The sequence below is a fragment of the Camelus dromedarius genome, chromosome 9 (genome assembly GCF_036321535.1).
Source record: "Camelus dromedarius isolate mCamDro1 chromosome 9, mCamDro1.pat, whole genome shotgun sequence".
Taxonomy (NCBI): domain Eukaryota; kingdom Metazoa; phylum Chordata; class Mammalia; order Artiodactyla; family Camelidae; genus Camelus; species Camelus dromedarius.
This window is the reverse complement of record NC_087444.1, coordinates 69,453,245-69,479,391: the sequence shown is the minus strand read 5'-3', so window position 1 is coordinate 69,479,391 and position 26,147 is coordinate 69,453,245. Positions and strand designations below refer to the sequence as shown.

The window sequence follows — 26,147 nt, the reverse complement described above, 5'->3', positions numbered from 1 at the left end:
TCAGCTCAGAGGCTGCAGTGAGGGGGAAGTCTACCAGACCGGGGCCATGGACCTCAGCGTGCTCCTCCTCCTTGCTCTGCTTGTGGGATTCCTGCTTCTCCTGGCCAGAGGCCGCCCAAAGGCCCATGGCCACCTCCCACCAGGCCCCCGTCCTCTGCCCTTGCTGGGGAACATTCTGCAGGTGGACAGAAAAGGCCTGCTTAAATCTTTCCTGAAGGTGAGATGAAGATGGATGGTGTCTGAGGGTGGCCCCCTGACTTTGTACCTGGGATCCCTCCCCTGAAGGCATGAGGTATCCTTCCAGGCTCAGGGGTGGGGTGTGGGAAGGCGGGTGAGCAAGGTGCATGGAGCTGAAGCATGGTGCTTGGTGGTCAGACAGCCAGAGGTGTCCCTGCTCAGTTGGAGGTGTACGGGCCCTGTCCCTGGAACAGGCAAGTGGGCACGAACAAGTGTCTGGATGTGAGCCAGGGGAGTAGAATTTCACATTCCTCTGCCTCCCTCCACCAAGTCCCTGGGTGTCCGCCTGCCAATGGAAGGGAGAGAAAAAGGGCTGATGGCACCAATCAGATAGGCTTCTCCTCTGGCAACAGAAGACAGCAGATACCCTGAAAGATGCAGGTGGAAGGTACCAAGGAGAGACAGGTGTCGGTGCAAGGGCCCTGAAGCAGGAGCAGGCTCAGCATGTTTGGGGACAACAGGGAGGCTGGATCTGTGTGAGCGAAGGGGGTGCGTGGGAGGAGAAGTCAGAGAGGTTTATTTATTTATTTAAATGGAGGTGCTGGGGATTGAGCCCATGACCTCACGCATGCTAAGCATGTGCTCTACCACTTGAGCTGTACCCTTCCCTCGCTTAAGCCAACTTCTAATTGAAGTTTCACATTTAGGGTAAAAGTGCACAAATCGTAAGTGCTCAGCTCAGTGAATTTTCTCAAATGAGCATGGTCACATAGTTGACATACAGATAAGTAACAACACATTCTGTCCCCAGAGACCCTCCTTATGTCCATCCCCTTTCTAGTCACTATCCTCCCACTATTCTCACACCATAGGCTCCTGTTATCTTTTTGAACTTCATATAAATAGAATGATGACACATGGAGTCTTCTGGGTCTGAGTTGTTTTCACTCAACATGATGCCTGTTAGTTTCATTTCTGTTGTGGGGTTAGTGGTAGTTTGTTCTTTTTGATTGCTGTATAGTATTCCACGACATGACTACATGACTATTTATTTATTCTCTACCTATGTTGCTGAACGTCTGTGAATCTCCTCGTTTTTTCTTTTGGTGAACACGTGCACACATTTTTGTTGGGTGTGTATCTGAGTGAAGTTGCCAAGTCACTGAGTATACCTGCGTCCAGCTTCAGTAAATACTGCTGAGCAGTTTCCCAAATGGCTGAAAGGATATTATGATTTTTCATATTTCATGATCACTCCCAGAAGGCCATCACTTTCCCTTCATGTTCTCCATGTGGGTGGGTAATTCAGGGTAGTTCTCTGGGGAAATTGTCAGGAGGCAGCCAGAGGTTGAAGTCGGGTCACAGGAAGGATGATTCTTTAGTTGAGATGCAGGGGGAGATCTGACTAGACTCAACTAATATCACCTGAGTAGGGGTGATATGAGGGCTATGTAACCATCTGGTCTGCTTAAGGCACCAACCGATCATGTGGACAGGGCTGGTTCACGGATTAATCCTTTAGTTGCTGGGTCCTGAGAAGCAGAAAGGCAGTGAGGTGGAAGGTCTTGGGGCAGTGGCTAATCACCAATGTATATGGAAGTGTTTTAATGGTTTAAAACTGGGATGGCCATGGAGGGGCATACTGACAAAAAGCAACCCTGGCTATGGTTATGCTTGGCAGTTGCAAGAAAAATACGGGGATGTCTTCACGGTGTACCTGGGACCAAGACCAGTCGTTGTGATATGTGGGACAGATGCCGTGCGGGAGGCCCTGGTGGACCAGGCTGAGGCCTTCTCTGGCCGGGCGCAAATCGCCGTCGTGGACTCAGTATTCCAAGGATATGGTAAGGGACTCAGAGGCATAAGGAAGGAAAGAGGGAATGGGGATGGGGGTGGGTGAGTCTGGGAAGGAGGATGAGGGATTGAGAGGGACCCGGAGTCTCCTTCCAACTTCTTCTGCAACCCATGCCTCTCCTCAACCCCCAGGTGTGGTCTTTGCCAACGGGGAACGTTGGAAGGCCCTTCGACGATTCTCTCTGGCCACCATGAGGGACTTTGGGATGGGAAAGAGGACTGTGGAGGAGCGGATTCAGGAGGAGGCTCAGTTTCTGGTGAAGGAGCTGCAGAACACCCAGGGTGAGCCCCAGGGGCCTGGGCAGGAGAGCAAGACAATGAAACTGTGGGTGCATAGCAACTGAAGGAAAGAGGAGTACACGTGGGCAGAGAAAGAGACGTAGAGAAAAAGCCAGAGCTGGGGGGACCATCGGACTGAGGAGCAGGGACAGAGAGCGGGGCCGAGAGTTGGATAGAGATGGGTAGGAGAGAAATGCAGGGAGCAGGAAAGATGCAGGGAGTGTAGCCTTAAGAAGCAGACTCGCGGTGGGGGTCTCACAGACATAGTAAAAAATCTTATGGTTACTGTGGGAAGGGATAAATTTGGAAGCTTGAGATTTGCAAATGTTAACCACAATATATAAAAATATATTTTAAAAATTCTTCTATATAGCACAGGGAACTATATTCAATACCTTGTAATAATCTTTAATGCAAAAGAATATAAAAACCAAATATATGTATTTATATGCATGACTTGGACATGATGCTATACACCAGAAATTGACACATTGTAACTGATTATACTTCAATAAAATTTGAAAAAAGAACAACTCAAAGACATAAACTCAGATATTAATTAGCATGTTGTTACTTGTGTTCAGGGAAACCAACTCATGGTTGATTGCTTCTATTAAAGGCTCAAACAGGACTTATATAAAAAGAAAGTAAAGAGAGAAAAGGGAAAGCTACAGATATTTTGAAAATGATAAACTGAATGTTCCCTTCCTTGAGTGAACTGCTGACGAGCTGGTAGTGAACACGGGGTCAGCGGGGATTTTCTGCTCTTGGGAAGATTGATGGGCACTTCTGGTTGATTTTGGATTCCTCATAAACGTGTGTGTGTGTGTGTGTGTGTGTGTGTGACATAAGGGGACATGGTCCTTTCTTTAGTGTAGAGGCTGGGAGGGAGGGGCGGAGGCAGTCACAGGGAGCGACAGTGGAAGAGGGACAGAGGGACTGAGAAGAAAGGAGGAGACAGAGTGATTCAGATGGAGAGAAGAAAGGGACAGAGATGAGGAACCAAGACAAAGAGGGAAAGAGTGGAAGAGACTCTGAGAGGCAGAAAGAAATAATGGCAGATTTTATGTGGAGCATTTAATCCATTTACATTTTTTTCTCTTTTTTATTGAAGTCTTATTGATTTACAATGTTGTGTTAGTTTCTGGTGTATAGCACAGTGATTCAGTTATTCACATATATATGATCTCTTTCATATTAAGAATAGATAAACAAGTTCCTGCTGTATAGAACAAAGAACTATATTCAATATCTTATAATAACCTCTAATAAAAAAGAATCTGTAAAAGAGAAAAAAAAAAAGAAACAATGGCAGAGAGAAGAGGCACAGAAAATTGGAGACAGACAGGCTCAGGAAAGGGTCTGCAGGGGCACAAGAGAAGATGGACGGGTGAGACCCAGGGAGAGAGGCTGCACCAACCCGACGTTCTTGGCTCACAGCCCATCCTCCCTCCAACTGGGGCAGGCCTGGCAAGAATAGATGTCAACCAACAAGTGCAGAATGATTCCCTGGAGACCAGAGAGCTCCTGAGGTGGACAAAGGAGATGACAGATAAAGGGCAGGGAGAGCAGATTTTTTCATTTACACACACAGTTGATTAAACGCCTGCTTTGCGTCTTCTAAACACATTTGAGGTGAGACTTAAATATTATGTGAAGTGCTTAGAATGGGGCCTGGCACATCACATGGGCTAGCGACTGTTAGCTGTTACTATTCTTGTTTTCTTTGTCATTACTGAGTGGCGGAGGAGAGTCACACAGAGATGGGGCAGCAGTCAAATGCTTCCAGGCATCTGAGCCCGTGTCCTGTGACCCCCGCCTCCTCCCCCTAGGAGCTCTCAGAGACCCCACCTTCTTCTTCCAATCCGCCACCTCCAACATTATCTGCTCCATCGTCTTTGGAGAACGCTTCGACTACAGAGATCCCGAGTTCCTGAGGATGCTGGACTTGATCTTTCAGTCCTTTTCACTCATCAGCTCCTTGTCCAGTCAGGTCCGGGAGAGGGAGGGTGGGGAAGGGGTGGACATCCAGGCAGGGGAATGAGGGTGATCTGCTTTGGGGGAGCCGAAATGCAGCTTTGAGCTGAAGGAAGGGCAAAGACAGCAGAGAGAGATAGGGACACAGAGACCTGGAGGGAAGGAGAGACGGGGGAAACAGGAACTGAGAGACTAAGAGGAAGAAAAGGGAATGATGGAGGAGGCAGAAACAGAGAATCAGAGAGAGAGACACTAAATCAGACTTTCAGGCTCTCTACTTTTCTGGTCTACTCTTCTGCCCCTGATTCCTCTGAATCTTCGCCTCTGTCTTTGGCAAAGTCCCTTACTTGAAGAAATTCAAGGATACATGAAAATAAGGAACCACATTTCTTCATTTTCCCCATTTCCCTTCCATCTTTCTGTTTTTAAGAAAAATGTCTCCCAGATTACAAGGTAATATGCTCCTCTTTTAAAACAAAATAATAAAATTTCTCTTTCTCAACTAACCGGGAAATACCCCTATTGTATATTAAGTTAAAGAATTAAACTATAGAACAGTATGCCTGGCTACTGTGCTTAACCAGGACTGTGTGTCAGATTCACACATAGGATTGTCACAAATACAAATGCCCATGACCTCCTACTGGAAAGTCTGCTCTGGAAAATCTGGAATGGGGTCCAGGCTGAGTATTTGCTACAAGCCCAACAGGTGGTTTCAATTTTCTCCTCCCACAGAGAACCATGGAGAGAGAAGTCTGAAAAGAGTTCCCAAACAGTTAACAATGGTTATTTCTAGAAAGATTAAGAAGGAATTTTACATCGTACTCTATACGTTTCTGCATTTTTTGCAATTGTTTGTGACAAGTTAGGTATTACACTTCTCATCAGGCAAAGCAAGAGACATACGCTGCAAAATAGATAACTAGTCCTAAGTAGTCGGCAGCTTTGTCTTGTATAAGCATCATGTTATCAGTGTCTGACCAAGCAAGGGGGATGCGAGAGGTGGAAAGGGTCAGAGAGGTTTGAGCAAAACAGATGAACCAGCTGAGGTAGAAGCCCAGAGGGAGGATGCGAAGGAAACACATGGAGAAAAGGAGAGGTGGAAAGGAGAGAGACAGAGAGAGGCGGGGCAGAGGCCAACAAAAAGACTTGAGGATGGGGCAGAAAGATGCAGAAAGAGGAAATGTGAGAATAACAAATCAAAGGAGACATAAAATCAATGAGTGAGGGACTCCAATACAGAGAGAGAGAGAGAGAGATGGAGAGACAAAGACAGAGGGAGACAGAGATCTCTTTTGGAGGTACTAGGGCAGGGGTAGGGTGGGGGCGGCGGGCTGCCCCTCCCTGTGACGGGCTAGCTCAGCCCTAGGAGGACCTCACAGCTCCTTCTTTCCCGCAGCTGTTCGAGCTCTACTCCAGCATCTTGAAGCACTTTCCTGGCACACACAGGCGTATCTACAGTAACCTGCAGGAAATCAAAGACTTCATTGGCCGCAATGTGCAGAAGCACCGTGAAACCCTGGACCCCAGGGCCCCCCGGGACTTAATCGACACCTACCTGCTCCGCATGGACAAAGTGGGGTTTGGGAGAGGGCAGTGGGAGGGGGGAGGAGGGAGGAAAAGATGTAGGGTGAGAAGAAGGGAGGGGAAGGGAGTAGAAGAGTGAGGAAAAGGGGAAGGGACGATCAGAGGGTGGAGATGGGAGGGGGAGTCAGAAGGGAACAGAGCAGGAGAGGAAAGGAGGGAGAGGCTAGGGAGGAGCGAGAGAGTTACAGGAAATACAGGACAAGGGGGCAAAATACAGCTACATGTGAAAAGACCTGCAGAGGCAGAAAGAGGCTGGGAGAGGAAGGGAGACAGAAACACCAAAGAGATGAGGAGGTGGGTTGCAATGGAGTAAGACAGAGCAGAGAGAGACTAAGACAGAGACGGAGCCCCATGGGTGGACACACGCAGCATAGGGAGAATGAAAATGGGCCAGATGCGGTGAGACCCAGAACAGGAGGAGGGACCCCAAGAGACGTGTGAGCGGCAGGGCTCCAGCCTCCCCTGATGTGAACCCCACTCCTCTGGATCCAGGAGAAGTCCAACCCCAAAAGTGAGTTCCATGAGGAGAACCTCATCAACAATTCTCTGTCGCTCTTCTTTGCTGGCACCGAGACCACCAGCACCACTATCCGCTACGGATTCCTGCTCATGCTCAAATACCCCCATGTCACAGGTCAGTGGGCTGGGGACAGCCACTTAAGGGAGGGGTCTTCTGATCCTTTTTGAGGCTGCAGAAATGGGGCTAGGGGTCTTCTGTGAGTGAGAGAGGCAGTGTTCCCCTCTTAAGCCAAGAGCACTGCAGGTTTTGAATGACCCCCAACTAAGCCAGCCTTGTTGGTGGATGGAAGGATGGAGAATCTGACAATCTGTCTTCCCACTGTTTCTCCCATCACTTAAAGATCTACTGACCCATCCATCCAGCTGCCCATTCAACAGTCTGTTCATTCATTCTTTAACCTATATGTCCAGATTCTTTCATCTGCGATTCATCTAAGGACATGTGCTTCCTTTCTTTATTGGGGTTGGTTGATTCATTTGTTGATCCTTTGAAACAGTTCTTCATTGAATGAACTATTTGTCGTTGATTCATTGGCTCATTTATTCATTCATGCATCCATCTGTTTTTCTAAAACTAGGTTACATACCTTAATCCTTCCATCAGTCAGTCTTTCAGTTCCCCATCCATCTATCCTTTTATTTATTTATTTAATAATTCACTCATTTATTCATCTACCATTCAATCCACCCATCTATTTATTCCTTTTTTACCTATTTTTTAAATTTATTCTTTCATCATAAATTTAGCCATCCAACCATTCATGTGATTTATTGGTTAATCAGGTTCATTTATTTATTTGTCTATGAGCCATTTATTAATTAATGATTCATTAATTAATCTTTGATTGATAAGTACTAATACATCCATTCATTAATGTTCTTCCATTCATCAGCCTTTCCATTCGTGAATTAATCCACTGAGTGATTGGCTGATTGATGTATTGATTGATTTATCCAGTTGTTCCTGGGTTAATCTATTGATCTGTTTTCCTTTAATATTCCTGAGGACCTAGCTCAATGCCTCATCTGTAATACACACACAATAAATATTAGCTCATTTTCTACTCATCTTAGAGGAGGAGATTTGACAGATTCATAGCCTTGAGTTTTTAATCTGAAATTCTATGCAAAATTGTGGTGTGTGTGTGCGTGTGTGTGTGTGTGTGTGTGTGTGTACCTGTGCATGTTGGGAGAGAATCCGTAACATTCATCAGACATCAGTGGGTGAGAGTTCTTGTAGCTTTCTCCCCCCACCCCAAGCTGGTTACTCTGGGGGATGGCAATGATCTAACCCTCTCCTACAGGTTTTTTCCTGGTTCACTGGCCCATAGAAATGAGTGTCCTTACTGAAATGCTTCTTTAAATGAGGTTCACTCGTCCACTTCTCTGCAGAGAGAATCCACAAGGAGATTGACCAGGTGATTGGCTCACACCGCCCACCAGCCCTTGAGGATCGAGCCAAAATGCCATACACTGACGCAGTCATCCACGAGATTCAGAGATTCGGAGACCTCATTCCCATTGGCATTCCCCACATGGTCACCAAAGACACTTACTTCCGAGGCTACATCCTCCCCAAGGTACATCATCCCACTGGGCTCCTGCATCTCCTTTGTGTGGGCATCCTGGGATCTCGATCTCCAAACTTGACCTTTTGGTTTTTTTTGGTTTTATCACTCTCATTTCTCTTTTTCTCTTCCTTCCTTCCTTCTTCCTTCCTTCCTTCCTTCCTTCCTTCCTTCCTTCCTTCCTTTCTTTCTTTCTTTCTTTCTTTCTTTCTTTCTTTCTTTCTTTCTTTCTTTCTTTCTTTCTTTCTTTCTTTCTTTCTTTCTTTCTTTTCTTTCCTTCTTTCTTTCCTTCTTTCTTCTTTCTTTCTTGGAGGTGGTGTGGGGAAAGAATGGTAATATCTTTTAATCTTGTGACTCTCCCTCAGGGCACAGAAGTATATCCCATCCTGAGCTCTGCTCTTCATGACCCCCGTTACTTTGAAAAACCAAATGCCTTCAACCCTGACCATTTTCTGGATGCCAACGGGGCACTGAAGAAAAATGACGCTTTTATGCCCTTCTCCCTAGGTAAGCTGGATCTGCATTCCAGAGGGCAAGTGCCATCCCCTCCTTGAGACTATCAAGGAGAGTTCTTTGTTTATTGAGCAATTAGTATGTGCCAGTTGCTTTCCCTGCATTAACTCATCTCATTTTCACTACAGCCTTAGAAGGGGCTTGAGAAGTGAGATCTTATCTCCAAGGCACATCCTAGTGAGCTGGACCTTGGGCGACTATATTTAACCTCTTTACACATTGGTGTAAAATATCTCTTGCTTCAGAGGGGACTGAAGATAGCACATCAGACAAGTCACATCAAGACATAGTTCCCGCCCCAGGAAAATTACAGTCCAACAGGGGAGATGGGCATTAATCATATGGTCACAAAATAGTATCTAATTAAATGAATTACAGCCTGCAATGTACTTAGAGCTGCTGGGCTCAAAGTAAGTGTTCATTGGGGCAACTATTATTAATATAATTAATCACAACTGTGATAAGTGCTCCAAAGGGGACTTTGGGAACACAAAGTAGGAAGGACTGACTACTCTGGGTGGGTTGGTGAGGAAAAGCTTACCTGAAGCACTGGCTTCTAAGCTAAGACATCATGGGTGACCATCAGTCAGCCACTGGAGGCTTCCATCAGCAGGAAGAGCAGGAGCAGAGGCTGAAGGTGAAGACAGCATGGTCCATCTGGAAAACTAGAGCTCAGGAAGACATGGGTGTGGATTACAGAAGTGGATAAGGGTGAACTGCTTAGCTGGGCAGGATCTTGAAAACTGGGGGGAGTCTGGATTTGTCCTGTAGGCACTGGAGAGGCAGGGAGGGTCTTGACATGCTCTGACTTGTCTCTATCCCCATTCTCTACTCTTTGGCCCCACCCAGAAAAAATCCCAATGCCCAGGGTCCTCATCCTTTGGGAGAAAAGTGGGACCTTACTTTAGCATCAAATCCCTAGTCTTGAATTACACCAGTGACTTCAGAGACCCAAGGCCCCTGGCTCTGCCTAGTGCAATGGCCACCTCCTTCATTTCATATTAAGTGAGAGTTAGGGGGCATGTTGGGTAGTGGGGTAAGGGTCAATTTCTGTGTTCAATAGTCCTGTCCTAACTTTAGAGAGAAGCAGAGATGTGGTAAATAAAGACAGAGACAGACAGAGAAGGATAGAGTGAGTGAGAAACAGAGAGAGAGAGAGAGAGCCAAAGAGAGACAGAGGGAGAGAGAGACAGGAGAGACAGTGGCAGAAAGAGACAGAGAATGAATGTACCCTAATAGAGGGAGATGGAGGAAGAGGAGGAGGAGAGAGAGGAAGAAGGGGGAGAGAAACAGAGAGAGGAAAAGAAGAATTGCCTAAGCAGAGAAGGAGAAACACTGAAGGAGAGAAAAAGGAACAGTAGAGGGAGATGAAAAATAAGAGAGAACTGCAGACAAAATCATATCCAAATAGACAGAGACAGAGAGTTAAGCAAGACTGAAAGCAGAAAAAAAGAGGAGAAACAGAGAAACAGAGCCTGACAGGAAGTAAAGACAGGGAAAAAGACTGAGGCAGATGGCTGGGGACAGAAAGACAGAGCCAGCCAAAAGGTGTCAAAAGAGCCAAAGGGCATCCAACTGGACCACCCCAGGGATGGGGAGTGTGGGGTGGGAGGGAGGGAGCTGGAGTCAGGCTGCCCGGGAAGAGTTGGGTTGCAGAACCAGTTACAGGAGAAGAACCAGCTGTGGCCCTGTATTTCTAAGTTCACATGTCCCCACTTTTGGATATGCCAAAGAGATGTGGACCCTTCCCCCAGACACCTGCACTCAGGTACAACGTCTAACAAATTGGAAGGCTTAGGAAATGTCTGGAAATGCATCCTTGAAATGACCTTCCCAAGGTTGTCGGCTTGCAGATTAAGAACCATGAAAACAAGGGAGAGGCTCTCAGTGTTCCTGTCTGTTTTTCTGGCTCCCCTTGTCCTCATTTCTCTTCAAGCCAGTGGTTTATAACTATTGAGGAGAAGGGGGTGGTCTTCATGCCTCTGAGAATCTGATGGAAGCCAGAGACGCCCATTCCCATGTGCATCAGTCCTATTCACAGTTTTATGTACAATTTGGCTCTTTCCAGAACTCTTGAGGCCATGACTCTCAGGCTGAGATAAGAAGAAAACCCAGAGATACACAAACATAGACAGTCCAGATACAAACCTCGCACACACATGCCCCACCACACACACCGAGAAACATACATGAGGTACTAACTACATGTATAGGATCCTTAGTCTGGGCCAGGTGTTATTCTAAGAATTTTAACAAACATTAACTTCTTTAACCTCACAATAGCCCTACAAGATAGGTACCATTCTTCCCATATGAGATATGAGGGACATTAAAAATGTTAAGTCAGACGTATGCACACAGCTACATGTGGACGCAGACACAGACACACACACACATACCCAAACGGAAGTGGTTCCTCATGTTCTGTGGGGCCACTGAATGCTTTGGAAATCTAACTATATCTACAAACTCTGTCCCGGAAAAATGCTCAAGGCATACCCACCCAGCGATTTGCACCTGCTTTCAGAGGGTTTGGGAATGCTCTAAGAGTCTACCATGAATTGCAGGTTAAGGGCCAATCCCATGCGAATCTATTGCAATGGACACAGGTGTCCGGGCTTTGGGATGCAACAGGGCAAAGAATGTGCATCCGCCCCCTGTCAACACTGCAAACCTCTGTGCCCACAGGGAAGCGCATCTGTCTTGGCGAAGGCATCGCCCGTGCCGAGTTATTCATCTTTTTCACCACCATCCTCCAGAACTTCTCCGTGGCCAGCCCCATGGTCCCCGAGGACATCGACCTCACACCCAAGGAGAGTGGTGTGGGCACAGTGCCCCCGACGTACGAGATCCGCTTCCTGCCCCGCCAAAGGGGCTGAGGGAAGGGGGTCCAACCCTTTCAGGGTCATGTGTGTCCCCACCTCTGCAGAGAATGGCCCTTTGATTCTCTCCCTCTCTGCTGCCTCTGAGAGACCAGCTGTAAGCCAGCATCCTCCCACTCCTTGGGTGCCACCTCCCTGGGAAAGTCCCATCTGCAGTCTCACCCCCTCTCATCCTGCTGCAGCTCTTCTAAGGTATCAGAGAAGTTTTCCTTTCCCCTGTTAATAGAATCCAAGAAGTGGTGACAATAAAGAAACTGGGACTAAAGGGGGAATCTTAGCTCAGGGTCTCTCTGTCGTTCCGCCTCTCAGGTCACAGCTCACCCTGAGTGACTTCTCTCTTCCTCGGAACAGTGAGAACTTCCATTTATTAACTCCTTATGCACCATGATCTGTGCATACACAATCTCACTTGAGTCCTCCTTCCAGTAGCTCCATGTGGTGGGCACAATGGTCATGCCTATCATACAGATGGATAAACAGAGGCCGGACAATGGCATCAGTTGTCCAAGGACACATGGCTAGTGAATAGAGAAGCAAGATTCACACCCTGTCTCCCTGGCTCTTGACCTCAAATTCTTCACACAGCTCCTTTCTGCCCCTGACATACAGTTTAAAATGAAGTTGACATTCACATCAAGTAACTAACCATTTTAAAGTGTATAATTTAGTGGTATTTAGTTCATTCGCAATGTTGAGCACTCACCATCACTAGTGCCAAACATTTTCATGACTCCAGAAGAAAACCCCGTCCCCGTCAGTCCTCATTCCCCATTCTCCTTTCTGCTCCATCCCTGGCAACACCCATCTGCTCTCAGTCCTTCTGGATTTGCCTGTTCTGCATATTTCATACAAACAGATCATGAAATGTGTGCTCTTTAGTGTCTGACTTCTTTCTCTTAGTGTGATGTTTTCGAGGTACATCCATGTTGGGGACCATGGTTATACACAGCGGAGTCCTCCCTCATCCTCATCTTCCTGCCTCTCCCCACCTTTTCCTTCTATGATGGACCCCTACGCCCACTGCCCCCTGAGCTGTGCAGCTCTACACTGGGACCTTGGATTCCCCGATACTCCCTTTCATAACCCCTGAGACTCAAATAAACACCCAAAGCCTGGCATCCCTGGGTCAGGTGGTGATCCATGCCTTTTTACGTGGGACCCATTTATTACCAGGTCACTGGTGATCTTTTCAGAAGGTGAGAATGGCTCCTTCACCTCAATGCCTGTTCCATGAAGGAAAACTTGTCTTGTTTATCACTCTGCTCTCAGCACCTGGAGCAGTGTGTGGCATGTGACAGGTGTTCAAAATATTTGCCGAGGAGTGAATGAATGAATGAGTCAGAAAACCCCAAACCTAGGCAACATGGAGTTAGGACTCCCCATCAGACCACGTCTCTTTCGCATACCTCAGTCTGCACAGACGCCCAGATAAATCCCCACTCTCCGTGGGCTCAGGATGCCTCAATTCTGCTGGTCAGCTCATCCCAGCCCCTCCTGACGCAATGTCACTCTCTGTCAAAACTGGCTGAAAGCCACCCTTGCAATGCAATCAGCCCAAACCCAGCCTCCGCATATTTCTCCAGCTGACACCACCTCCCTTCCTGGCGGGACATGCTCCCTGCTTAAGGGCTGTGACCACTAAGATATCTCCAGCCAGTCAGGGGTCCGTAGGACGCTGGCTTGGGGTCCATCTGATGTGCTAAATTTCCTGACCTCTGCAAGGCCTGCTGCCCTGGGCTCCCTGTTGCCTCTGGAGACTCAGCAGGAGCTCCGCTGAGGTAGGTTTCTGACACAACCTCCACCAAGCCACAGGAAAATAAACAAACAAACAACAGAGCAGCCTACCTTTTAAGAAGGGCAGCAAGGCGGAAGGCAGGCGAAGGGAGGACCATGGCGCTTTCTGTCATCCTGTTTCTCATCCTCATTGGCCTCCTGCTCCTCTGGGGCCACCGCAGCTCCCAGGCCGCCTCCCTCCCGGACCATGGCCTCTGCCCTTCCTGGGAAACATTTTGCAAATGAGCCACAAGGGCCTTCTGAAGGCCTTACTGGCGGTGAGATGGAAGAGGGGGTGGAAGGCAGGAGGTGGGGGCGTCGTAAACAGCTCACAGGCAGCAAGGGAGCCGGGGCTCAGTTACCGCTGGGGTTTCACAGCCCCTCTGGGGACTGTCTTCTTCCACTTCTTCAGCCACCATCTGGTCCTGCGTGCCCTCTAGAGAAGCTTGTAAGTGTTCCCATGAGAAGGAATGGAGGCCAGGTTGACTGGAGAGAGAAATTCTGATAGACTCGAGACTCTGAACTGCAGCCTGCGTGGGATGGGAGGGAGAGGTCCTAGAGCCGGGACGTGAGGAGTCTCTGGAATTCTTAAATCCAAAGCTGGGAGGGTTCCTGGAAAAGCCAAGAGAGGAGGATGCTTGGGGTGAGGGGGTAGGTGTGAAGCTTGGAGGGGACCACAGACTTCAAGTCTCTGTTCTTCCCAATGGGGCTGCAGCTGGCAGGTTAAGATACGGTGGAAGGTGTGACAAGGTGTGAGCATGGACACCCTTCTCTAGGGTCAGAGAGTGATCTAGACTCTTCCAACAGCTGCGGGAGAGATATGAGAATGTCTTCACCATCTACATGGAGTCACGGCTGGTCGTCATCCTGTGGGGGTACGAGGCAGTGAGGGAGGCCCTGGTGGATGGCGCTGAGGCTTTCTCAGGCTGAGGGCACATCACTGTCCTTGAGCCCATCTTCCAGGGAACTGGTGAGTGGAGTGGGGGTGAGGTTTGTGGAGAGGAGGAGGGGACATCCTGTTTGTCTTCTCAACCTTTCCTTCACACCCCACCAATCAGGTGTGGTCTTTGCCAGTGGAAAGAATTGGAAAGCTCTTCGCCGATTCTCTCTGGCCACCCTAAAGGGCTTTGGGATGGGGAAGCGGAGGATCGAGGACCGAATCAAGGAGGAGGCTCAGTGTCTGGTGGAGGAGCTGCGGAGATTCCAGGGTGAGCCCAGGGCAAGGAGTTGAAGCTGCGATGAAGACAGAGAGAGGATGTGACTGCTGGAGAGAGATTCAGAGACAGAGAGAGAGAGAGAGAGATGCAGAGACAGACTGAGGGAGAGAGGGGAGAAGGAGACAGAGACAGAAAAAGAGAAAGAGGATAAGGGAGACAGAGTGAGAGAGAGACTCGGAGGGAGAGAGAGAGAGAGGCAGAGAAAGCAGACAGAGAGAAACTGAAGACACCACCAAAATGAACCCCAGGAGCAGAACGAGCAAGGAAAAGACCTAGAAAGAAAAGGTAAAGAGAGACAGAGAGTCAAGGGAACACAGAACGTCAGTGAGGCTGAGGAGACGGGGCATCAGGACAGACGGCATGAGCAGAGAGAGAACAGAGAAGAAGGGGCTGAGTCTGAAATAAAGGGCCAAAGACCAGAGAAAGTCCGACCAAGACAGAGACCAAGGGAAACAAAAAGAGACGCAGAGGTGGAGCCTCTCAGAAAGAAAAGGTGAGATGCAAAGACTCGATGAAATTCGAGGTGGCCAAGAGAAAGACAGAGAAATCAAAAAAGCCAGGATGGCACCAGCCAGGTCAGAGCCACCCAGGAGGGCAATGCAGGGGACCCCCCACCCCACGACAGACCTCTCCTCCTCAGGGGCCTATCTGGATCCCCACATCCTCTTTAACTCCACCATGGCCAACATCATCTGCTCCATTGTCTTTGGAGAGAGCTTTAATTACCAGGACCCCAGATTCTCACGGCTGCTACATTTACTGAATGATATCTCCACCATTTTCAGCTCCTCCTACAGCCAGGTGAGGCCAAAGATTCCACAGTGGGACAGGGTGGGTGGACTCTGGGAAGAGATAAGATGCTTTCTGTCCTGAACACCAAAACCAGAAGGGATCAAGAGGTCAGGTCTATGTGCGACACTCTAACCCCTGCACCCTCCCAGGTGAGGCCGTCAGTCCATGTTGGGGTGGAAACCAGGCCTCCGAGAAGAGTGGACTTTGAGAGAAGAAGCCTCAGCAGATGTGAGAGTGACTGGGGCAGGCTGCAGAGGTTCATGCACCACTGTGTGTGTGTGTGTGTGTGTGTGTGTGTATGTGTGTTTGTGTGTGTGTGTGTCTGTTCGGCTGGGATGCATGTTCTCCAAGCCCACGGGGTGAATGATGCAGCGCACAAAACCTACACCCACGGCACCAGCTCAGAGAACAGAACGGGTTCAGGGTCTTCCCTGCCGCCTTACAGGTGTTCGAGCTCCTCTCGAACATCATGAAACACTTTCCTGGCACACACACTCGCTTGCACAGCATCATTCAAGAACTGGGAGATTTTGTCACTGAGAACATTGAGAGGCACCGGAAGACGCTGGACCCCAGTGACCCAAAGGACTTCATTGATTCCTTCCTGCTCTACATGGACAAAGCAAGGGCTGCACCGGATTGCGGGTGGGTGGGAAAGAGACTGACGGCCGCACTACTGCCACTGAGTTCTTGCGTTTGGGTACGATGTACGTGTTCTTTAAATGTTGAAATACTTCCTTAAGGATTAGCAAGAAAGCCAGTGGTCCAACCCCTCTGCTGCCCATTCCTCCCTCAGCCTCCCCAAGTCTTCCTCCTGGAATATGCCTTTAAAGAGGTAGTAACGAACTGAGTGAACCTGTGGGCCAAGAAGTTTTCCCTGAGTCTCTGCTCAGCCTTCCCCCGAATTCTGACAGGCCGAGATCCGACTCTGTTCTGACTGGTCAGAGGCCCAGGTCTATTCCAATTGGCTGGTGGCTGACGTCTTTTCTGATTGGTCTGGCAAGTGCAGGTAACAGCTGTTAAGCATCTTCACTAGGACAGCTGGAGTGACAGCAGCAAGGGCCAATCAGGAGTGCAATGGTATCCGAGGACAGAGAGAAAAATAACAAAAACTTAATTCCTGAGGAAAGTATAGCTCAAACGGTAGAGCGCACGCCTAGCATAGATGAGGTCCTGGGTTCAATCCCGAGTACCTCCTTAAAAAACAAAAACAAAAAAACCCCTAATTACCTCTTCCCCAGAATTTTTTTTTTTTAAATTAATGCCTGTTGTTCTTTGAGCACATCATACATTATATCCAAACAACCCCAGGTGACGAACTAAGGTACAGAGAGGTTAAGTTCCTTGCCCAAAGACACCCAGCTAGTGCCTGAGTTTGAACCCAGGTATTTTGGCTCTCGAGCTCATCCTTTTGGTGCATTGTCAGCCTTGATTAGAGAAAGAAGGACAAGGAAAAAGAATAACGGACACAGAGTAACATGGTGTTCTCAGGGAAATAAGAAGACCCTGATACTGGGAATCTTTGCAAGGAGAGATGTTAAGGAATGTCCGTTGCCCCATCCAGGAGCGCGCTCCACCAGAAGAATCTCGTCGACACGGTGCTCTCACTGTTCTTCGCTGGCACAGAGACCTCTGGCACCACGCTCAGCTTTGGTTTTCTACTCCTTCTTAAGAACCCAGATGTCTTAGGTGAGCTGGGCTTATGGTAGGTGGGATCTAGGGAAGGCTGAAGGTCTTTGAGGCCATGCTAGAAGGTGCTTGGGTGATGGGTGAAGACATACGCTTCTGTCCTGAGCCGTCTGAAAAACAAAAAAATCCACCCCTACAGGGATTTGTAACTTACAACATAGGTTTGCTGCAGACAAAGTTCTTTGAAGTTGACCAAGCACTCTTGGGTTTGCAAAATATTATTCATTCAGTGAAATACCCTCTGGTTTAGAAGATATTTGTACTTATGAAGTGTCTTGTAATTTGCAAAATTCTTGGGCGATTGTTTAAGGTGATTTATGTTTTACAAAGAATGTTCCGGTCATAAACATTAGTATTCACAGCACATTTTGCTATCTACAAAAGTACATGGCTCTTGACGCAACTCTCTGGGGTTGTCACTTTGAAGATGACAAAGAACTTGACTTTGTGAAGTATATTGCTGGTGTGCAACTAATTAAAAACCCCTCCATTGGTTCTCATGCTGATGGTCTGCAGGTCAGCCTTGGAGAAACTCTTATCTGATCAAACTCCATTATTTTATAGGAATGAATTTAAGGCCAGAGTGGAGAATGACTTATCCAAGATCACATAGCACGTCAGCAGGACAAATGGATATGACACCAGTTTCAGCCACTACTCATTTTTAGTTGGAAAAAAAAAGGCGTCCTTAAATGTTAAATAAATTTCCACCCACACATCTTTACCCAAGTCCCTCCCATCATAAGTAGACTGGAACATCAGACAAGACTTCCCCACAAAGAAGCCGTCGACTTTCTTTCTCAGAGCTTTTATTGAGAAGGAACTGTAACCCAACATCTTAGTAAAGAGTTTACAAGACCCTCCCATCAGGCTGTAGGTCATTTTTTAGGGCACTTGGTTGAGCCCACTGTTTATGGGCATTTATTGATGTCTCCCCTTCCCACCTTAACCATTTTTAGAGAAAATCCAGGCAGAAATCGACAGAGTGATTGGTGAACACTGTCTCCCAGCCCTTGAAGATCAGGCAAAAATGCCTTATACAAATGCTGTCATCCACGAGGTTCAGAGATTCAATGACATCTTCCCCTTCAGTATCCCCCACTCAGTCATCAAGGACACTCACTTCCGGGGATATTATCTCCCTAAGGTGAGACCATCAGGGGTATGGAATCTTGGTTGGAAGGTGCTGTCTGCCCGTAGTCTTATGTTTCATGTCTCTGGTTGGTGGAATTTCCAGATTATCACGGGAGGGAGGAAGATGTTAGAAGTATAGACAAGTCCTTTCTCTTTTGTTCTGTCTTATTTATTTTTACCTTTATACGATGTTAGGTTTGCTGAAGAATGTACCATATACTTATTGAAACTTGTACAATGGTTTTTAAATAGTTTTTTTAAAAGCTATTTTTATCATCTCTCCTACCTTTCTTCTTCATGAGAAGACATTCACAATTCGATGTTTCTTCTTCCACATTTACCTTAAGTTTATATGAACATATACAACAAATATATCCATATACACAAAGATTGGTTCATACTGTGTCTATCACTTTGCAGCTTGTATATTCAGTGTGCATGTCACCTTCCCCTCCTATTTTTATGTCCAATTTGCAACTTGTTTTATTTTGTGTGTAAGTGTGGCTTTCCTTTTTTTTTAATGTAACAGTATGCTGTAGATATATTGTCAGATCAACGTTTATGATACTAACTCATTTTTCCCACGATTGCAAATGTTCCCAGTGTAGATGTACCTAGGGATGATATTTACAATGTCTAATCACCCAAGAGGCAGCGTCCATCAGATTATATTCTGGCCCTAGTCCTGGAGTCAAGTCCTTGGAGGCTTCTGCTGGGCTAGTTGTGAACCATTTAGTTGATGAATCACAAAGAAGTCCATAGTATCTTGGGGAAGACGGTGAGGATCTCTAGAAGGTGGGACACAACTATTGTAAATGAGGCAGAATTATTTCAACATTTCTGCCTCTAACTGTAGAGCCATACAGTGGGTGAGGCTTATTATTAGCTGTAGATGTGATTTCACCACAATAGATTCAGCTACTCCGTATGGGTGGCCATTTGAGTCCCCTTGTCTTTGGCGTCCTCGTAGGACACTACTGTATACTGCATCCTGAGCTCTGCCCTCAAAGACCCACACCACTTTGAGAAGCCAGATGCTTTCTACCCTGGCCACCTCCTGGATGCAGAAGGCAACTTCAGGAAGCAGGAAGTCTTCATCCCATTCTCCATGGGTAAGCTATGCCCTTCCTCTTCCTATGGGAACCCCTGCTCACCCCGCCCCACCGTGTGTGATTCCCTTTGTCCAACCCCAAACACTGTGTGAATATTTCAGAAAGAGATGAGGATTCTGAAGGAAAGAGAAAGCAAAACATCTACAGAGACAAAGATGGTGTGAGGTGGAAGGAAAAGGAGGAGGTGTGATGCAGAAGGAAGATGGAGACTAACTGAAAGAGAGAAAGAGAGAGACAAAGACACACAATGCAGGCACTTGCAAACACAGAACAGACCAAAATTAGATCCATTATCAAGCATCTGCTATGTGCCAAGAATGGGGAAAGGCATTTTCAGTTTTTCTTTTAAAATTAAAGTAACTATTTTTTTTCAATTTTTAATACAAACAAGGAAGTAAAAGTTGAAAGTGAAAAATCATCAGTAATTTACCACCAAAACCAGACCTATTAATATTCCGAAGATGTCTGTCAGAATTTTAATTAATATTTGCACAGACACAAAGGTAGATGATGGATAGATAGATAGATATGTAGGTAGGTAGTGGAAAGAACAGTAAGAAAGAAGAAAGGGAACAGAAGGCAGGAGAAAGAAGGAGAACTCATTGATTTATTTCTTGTTAGCCAGTTTCATCGTTAAAATCAAGTCCTGGACTAGAGTGACATCCAGGAGGCACTTAGGGCCCCCAAATTTAAGGAATATTCGCTTACAGAGCTGTGCAAGCACCCTGATTCAATCACTTTTCAAACAATTCAACTTTCAGCCACTGACTTGAAATTTATGTCTCAATTTTTTAATCTATTTAGGTCTATTTCTGTTTTTAAAAAAATATCCACACTGATTCACTGGTCTGTCTTTTCTAGCTATATAATACTGTTTGCTTGAATTATTATATATGCACATATGTTTTGATATTTTACAGGTGCTAATCACTCTCCATTACTCTTCTTTCTTTCACGTACACACACATGTTATTTTTCTTCCAGGTATACTTTAGAATTATTTTGTCAAAATCTCAAAAAACTGTATCACTGGGATTTTATCAAGATTAACCTGAATTTGTAGTTTGATTCCGGTAGCTCTGACAAATCTGCATGTTTGATATATCCCAGACAAAACAAGAATGTGTCCATTTAGTTCTTCTTGTATCACTTGGTGACATCCTAAACTTTAATTTTTTTAACTAGGTTTTGCATATTTCTTACTAAATTTATTTCTAAGAAATATGGGAGGAGTTGCTGCTATTATTCATGGAATCTCTTTGTCAACTCAGGCCACCATAACGGAATACCATAGAGTGGGCTGCTTGAACAACAGAAATTAATTTTCTCCCAGTTCTGGAGGCTGGAAGTCCGATATCAGGGTGGCAGCATGGTCGGGTTCTGGTGAGGTCTCTCTTCCTGGCTTGCAGATGGCCGCCTTCTTGCTGTGTCCTCATATGAGAGTGAGGTTCTGGTATCTCTTCTTCTTCTTCTTTTTTTTTTTTTAATTGAAGTATAGTTGGTTTACAACGCTGTATTAATTTCTGGTGTACAGCACAGTGATTCAACTATACATAAATATACATATATATTCCTTTTCATATTATTTTTCATTATAGGTTATTACAGGGTATTCAATATAGTTCCCTGTGCTGTACAGTAGGGCCTTGCTGTTTATCTCACTTCCTGTTCTTATAAGAACTCTATTGCATCATGGACGCCCCACCCTAACAAGCTCATCTAAACCCCATGACCTTCCAAGGCCCCTTCTCAAAATACTATCACATTAGGGGTTAGGGCTGCAACACACACATTTTGGAAGGACACAATTCAGTCCATAATACTCTTCTAACATAGTATTTTACATTGTTTAATAGTATATCAGAAATCCACTGGGCTTTTGGGGTGTCTATTTCTGTCAAAACTGAGCAATTTCCTTATGTTTCTTTTATAACTAACAGTTTTTCGTTTATTCTCTTGGGTTCTCCAAGTAATTGGTGTTAGCGTCTGCAAATGATGATATTTTGATTTAATTGTTTCTCAGCTTTCTTAGGTTAAAGTCACATGGCATGTTTTTCCTAATGTCATGAATTAGCACTTTCTGGAATCGTGTGAAGTAGCAGTAGTCATAGTGAACAATCTTGTCTAACTCCTAACTTTAAGGGGAATATGTTTATCTTCTCTATTAAGCTTGTTGATGGCTATCGCCTATTCCAGGTATTTAATGGTTTGTTCTTCCATATACTTTTCTCCATTTTAAATCAAATTAGGGAACTATCCCCTCCACCCCATTTTACAACAGGATTTAATCAGGATTAGGTGTTGATATTCTCAAATATCTTTTCAGCTCCCATCACAATGATCAGATTGTTTTTCTCCTTTGAACTCTTGAAGAAACGGTGGATGTCTTAGTGTTGAATCATCACTCTCTTGCAGAAGTGGAACACGGGAGGCCCAGAGGGCAGAGGGAGGGCTTTTCCAAGTTCCCTTAGGAAGTCATGATCTGTTTGTCAGGACAGGCTGGGCTGTGACAGACAACCTGAATACCTCAGCAATAAAGCCAGAAAGTTATTTTTGTGCTCAAGCAACATGCCCATCCCAGACTATCACAGGCATGTAGAGATAGGGGCAAATGGGGACTCTATCCTGACACTTGAAGAAACAGGGAAAACAGCACGGCATGTGTCAATTTAGCCCTCATCTCATTGGACAAAGCAAGTCCCATCCAAGTTCAATATGGTAGACATGTTTATGCACCCAGAGATGCACTGTGAATACTTATGCACTGTAATGAACTTTACCACGTATGCCGGGCAGCTCTCTGGCCTCCTTTCTTTCCCAATGGGATTGCAGGTCAACTGGAGGAAGTTCAAACTGTGGCCCAGCCCAGGGACACATTGGTCCCATCCTTGGATATTCCAGTGGACACGGCCTGTGCTGAAATCAGTAGTGGATACTCAGGGCTCCATGTAGATGGGACTTTCGTGATGGTTAACCCCATCTTGCAGGAAGATATGAATAGAGCATATGAGAGTCAGAAAAATGAAGGCAAGGGTGGGTGGGGTGCTTTTAAAATCTTTATCAAGCATGACGTGGCCATGAGCAGTCAGAACTTCCACTGGTTGTGGTGTGGGAATTGGGTCTGGGAGGCTTACTCTGTTCGCTGCTGATTGTGGGCAGGACTGCGGAGGGGCTGGGAAGAGGGCCAACGGGACCAGAAGAGGGAGGGCACTCAGGAGCTGAGAGCAAAGGCTGTGCACCAGCTGATCAGAAGTAGGTCACTATTCTAACAGCCAATGCAGATGCAAGTGTCCAACTACTTACTGTGTATCAGTCCAGGATGCGCCAGAGGTTTCAGCTCCCCTATACCTCTCTCTCATGGCTCCTCGTAGTGGGACAGGCTACCAGGGGTTTTTCCCAGTTCACATTTTCTCATAAATTGGCTTAGTTGAGAGTATACTTAACCAGAGAAACAGAGAATGAGAGAGCGCGAGACAGGCAAGGACCAGGTACCAGGAGCAGAGGAGGGCACCATATGGTGCAGATTGAGAAGAGGTAGGACTGAGATAGAAATGCACTCCCCTCCAACACACACGCAGACAGGCACACTGGTGGTGTTGGTATTGAGGACAAGAAAGCACTTCATATGCAAATTTATGTAAACGAGCATGCAAATATCTCAGAATCATGGGGATGGGGCAGTTTTCTCAAGGACTCCCCACAATGACACACCTTCCATTTGTATCCTCAGGAAAACGCCTCTGTCTGGACGAGAGCTTGGCCCACGCTGAGCTCTTCCTCTTCTTGACCTCCATGCTGCAGAACTTCTCCCTGGGCCCTCCCAAGGCCCTGGAAGACATCGACCTCACGCCAAAGACAGAGGGGCTGGGGAGAGTGTGCCCTCCATTCCAGGTCTGCTTCCTGCCTCACGGTGGAGGGTGAGAAGAGATGCAGATCCTCTCGGAGTCCTTCCACCCAGCCCCTGCCTCTGTCCGGAGTTAACGTGTACAGGCCTCCTGACTCCTCCCTGCTCACTCTCTCCCTGGGAAGGTCCCTTCTGTAGTCTCTCCTTCATCCAGCCTGCTGTAGATGCCACTCATCCCCAGATGACCTGCATTGTTGACTGAGGACTCTTCAGGGTCAAGAAATACCTTCAGTAACTTAGTGTTACCACCACCTCTAGCACAGTTAGGGAAACTGAGGCTCCAAAGAGGGAAAGATTAGAAAGATTAGATCCAAGCTTACTCCGAACAGCAGCATCAGAACCAGGTCCCCTGCCTTCCTCCCTTGTCCTCATCTCCACTCCTCACCCCTGCCCTCCTCTTCCTTCCTTGAATTAAAATTGCCAGTCCAGCCCTCCACTTCTGTGATATTTCCCTTACTTATGATTGTATCCTCCCAAACCAGTGAGATCAAAATAGTGTTCTTCTCTTCCTGGGCCAGTGGCTATCTGTGCTGCATTGCTCTTTTTTTTTTGGGGGGGGGTGTAAAATTCACATAGCATAAAATTAACCATAACCATTTTAAGGTGTGCAATCCAATGGCATTTAGTGCAATCATGTTGTGTAACCATCAATTCTATCCCAAAATATTTTCATCATACCTTAAGGAAACTCTGTCCCATTAAGATGTCAATCTCCATTCTCTCCTCCCACTGGCCCCTGACAACCACCAGTATGCTTCTTTTTGTATAAATTTACCTATTCTGGAAATTCCACATAAATGGTATCACGCAGAAAGGAACTCTGTCTTCTCTCATTTAGCGTCATGTTTTCAAGAATCATCCACATTGCAGCAGGTATCAGTACTTCATTTGCTTTATGGCTGAATAGTATTCCATTGCAGGGAATTACCACATTTTGTGTGACTTTTCATCCCTTGATTGCCATGTGGGTTGCTTCTACATTTTTGCTACTGTGAATAGAGCTGCTATGAACATTCGTGTACAGGGCTGCCTGACTTTTGTTTCACTCTGTCGGGATAATGAAAGGAAGGTGTTCTTCATATTTTAGTCTCTTCTCCTTTGGTCTGATGATTTTCTTTAGTGTTATGCTTGTGTTCCTTTCTTTCTAGTTTTTGTGTATCTGTGGTAAGTTTTTGATCTGTGTTTATCATGGAGTTTGTATGTGTTGACCTATAACTAGATCTATGTGTTTTAAACTGATAGTCATTTAAATTCAAATGCTACAAAAACAGACATATGGATCAATGGAACAGAATAGAGAACCCAGAGATAAATCCACAAACTTTTGGTCAATTAATCTTTGACAAAGGAGGCAAGAACATACAATGGAATAAAGACTGCCTCTTCAGCAAATGGTGCTGGGAAAACTAGAAAGCTGCATGTAAATTGGTGAAGTTAGACTACTCCCTCACACCATACATAAAAATAAACTCAAAATGGTGTGAAGACTTAAACATAAGACAAGACACTGTAAACCTCTTAGAAGAAAACATAGGCAAAACATTATCTAATTTATTATCTCAGCATTGTTCTCCTAGGGCAATCTACTCAAGCAATAGAAATAAAAGCAAAAATAAACAAATGGGACCTAATTAAACTTATAAGCTTTTGCACAGCAAAGGAAACCATAAGCAAAATAAAAAGACAACCTATGGGATGGGAGAAAATATTTGCAAAAGATGAGACTGACAAGGGCTTAATCTCCAGAATATATAAACAGCTCATACAAATTAATAAGAAAAAAACAAACAACCCAATCCAAAAATGGGCAGAAGATCTAAACAAGCGCTTCTCCAATGAAGACATACGAATGACCAAGAGGCACATGAAAAAATGCTCAGTATAGCTAGTTATCAGAGAAATGCAAGTCAAAACTATAATGAGGTATCACCTCACAACAGTCAGAATGGCCATCATTCAAAAGTCCACAAATGATAAATGCTGGAGAGAGTGTGGAGAAAAGGGAACCCTCCTACACTGTTGGTGGGAATGTAGTTTGGTGCAGCCATTATGGAAAACAGTATGGAGATTCCTCAAAAAACTAAAAATAAACTTACCATATGATCCAGTAATCCTACTCCTGGGCATATATTCAGAAGGAAACTTAATTCTAAAAGACACATGCACCCCAATGTTCATAGCAGCACTATTTACAATAGCTAAGACATGGAAACAACCTAAATGTCCATTGACAGATAACTGGATAAAGAAGTTGTGGTATATTTATGCAATGGAATACTACTCAGCCATAAAAAATAATAAAATAATGCCATTTGCAACAACATGGATGAAACTGGAGATTGTCATTCTAAGTGAAGTAAGCCAGAAATAGAAAGAAAAATACCACATGATATAACTTATATGTGGAATCTTAAAAAAAATGAATTTATTTACAAAACAGAAACAGACTCACAGACATAGATAAGAAATTTATGGTTACCAGAGAGGGAAGAAGATGGGAAGGGATAAATTGAGAGTTTGAGATTTTCAGATACTAATATATAAAAAATAGATAAACAAGTTTACACTGTAGAGCACAGGGAACCATATTCAATATCTTGTAGTAACCTATAGTGAAAAAGAATATGAAAATGAATATATGTATGTTCCTATACAACTGAAGTATTATGTTGTACACCAGAAATCGGCATAATATTGTATGACTATACTTCAATAAAAATATATTTTTTAAAAAGGTAAAAAAACAAATGCATCCTAAAAGATCTACATTTTTTTACTCCCTTCCCTCACGTTTTGTGTTTTCTCATGTCATATTTTACATCTTCATGTCTACCCTTTAACTGTTTATTATAATTATAGTTGATTTTACAATTTTTTTTTTTTTTGGTCTTTTAACCTGCATACTGACTTATTTAAGTGGTTGATCCACAGCCTTTCCTATACCAGTAGGATTTTTCCTTCCCTATTAAGTCTTACTTCTCATTATGGACTTTTCTTTTTCACTTAAAGAAAATCTTTTAACACTTCTTGTAAGGTCAGTTTAGTACTGATGAACTCTATTAGTTTTTACTTGTCTGCGAAGCTCTTTATCTCTCCCTCAACTCTGAATGATAACCTTGCTGGGTAGAGTATCCTAGGTTGTAAGTTTTTCTCTTTCAGCACTGAACAAA

General features: G+C 45.4%; 2 protein-coding genes and 1 long non-coding RNA gene across 3 annotated transcripts; 2 read left to right on the top strand and 1 right to left on the bottom strand.

The window, feature by feature from the left end:
- On the top strand, positions 1 to 11,527 carry LOC105093363 (cytochrome P450 2B4). The gene is made up of 9 exons (XM_010985232.3): positions 1 to 217; positions 1,859 to 2,021; positions 2,164 to 2,313; positions 4,143 to 4,303; positions 5,687 to 5,863; positions 6,367 to 6,508; positions 7,786 to 7,973; positions 8,327 to 8,468; positions 11,163 to 11,527. Exons 1-9 carry the CDS (start codon positions 47 to 49, stop codon positions 11,351 to 11,353), a joined length of 1,485 nt encoding a protein of 494 aa, XP_010983534.1. The 5' UTR covers positions 1 to 46; the 3' UTR covers positions 11,354 to 11,527.
- On the bottom strand, positions 7,929 to 13,350 carry LOC116154913 (uncharacterized). The gene is made up of 3 exons (XR_010382366.1): positions 13,202 to 13,350; positions 9,016 to 9,145; positions 7,929 to 8,263 (listed from the first exon to the last, which is right to left on the bottom strand). It is a non-coding gene; the product is annotated as an uncharacterized LOC116154913 (long non-coding RNA).
- Positions 13,247 to 25,674, top strand: LOC105093362 (cytochrome P450 2B4). The gene is given in 10 exon segments (XM_010985231.3): positions 13,247 to 13,295; positions 13,298 to 13,407; positions 13,937 to 14,099; positions 14,188 to 14,337; positions 14,987 to 15,147; positions 15,584 to 15,783; positions 16,703 to 16,827; positions 17,787 to 17,974; positions 18,932 to 19,073; positions 22,804 to 25,674. Coding segments are annotated over 10 exon segments (1,479 nt in total). The 3' UTR covers positions 22,995 to 25,674.
- The last annotated feature ends 473 nt before the right edge of the window (positions 25,675 to 26,147 follow it).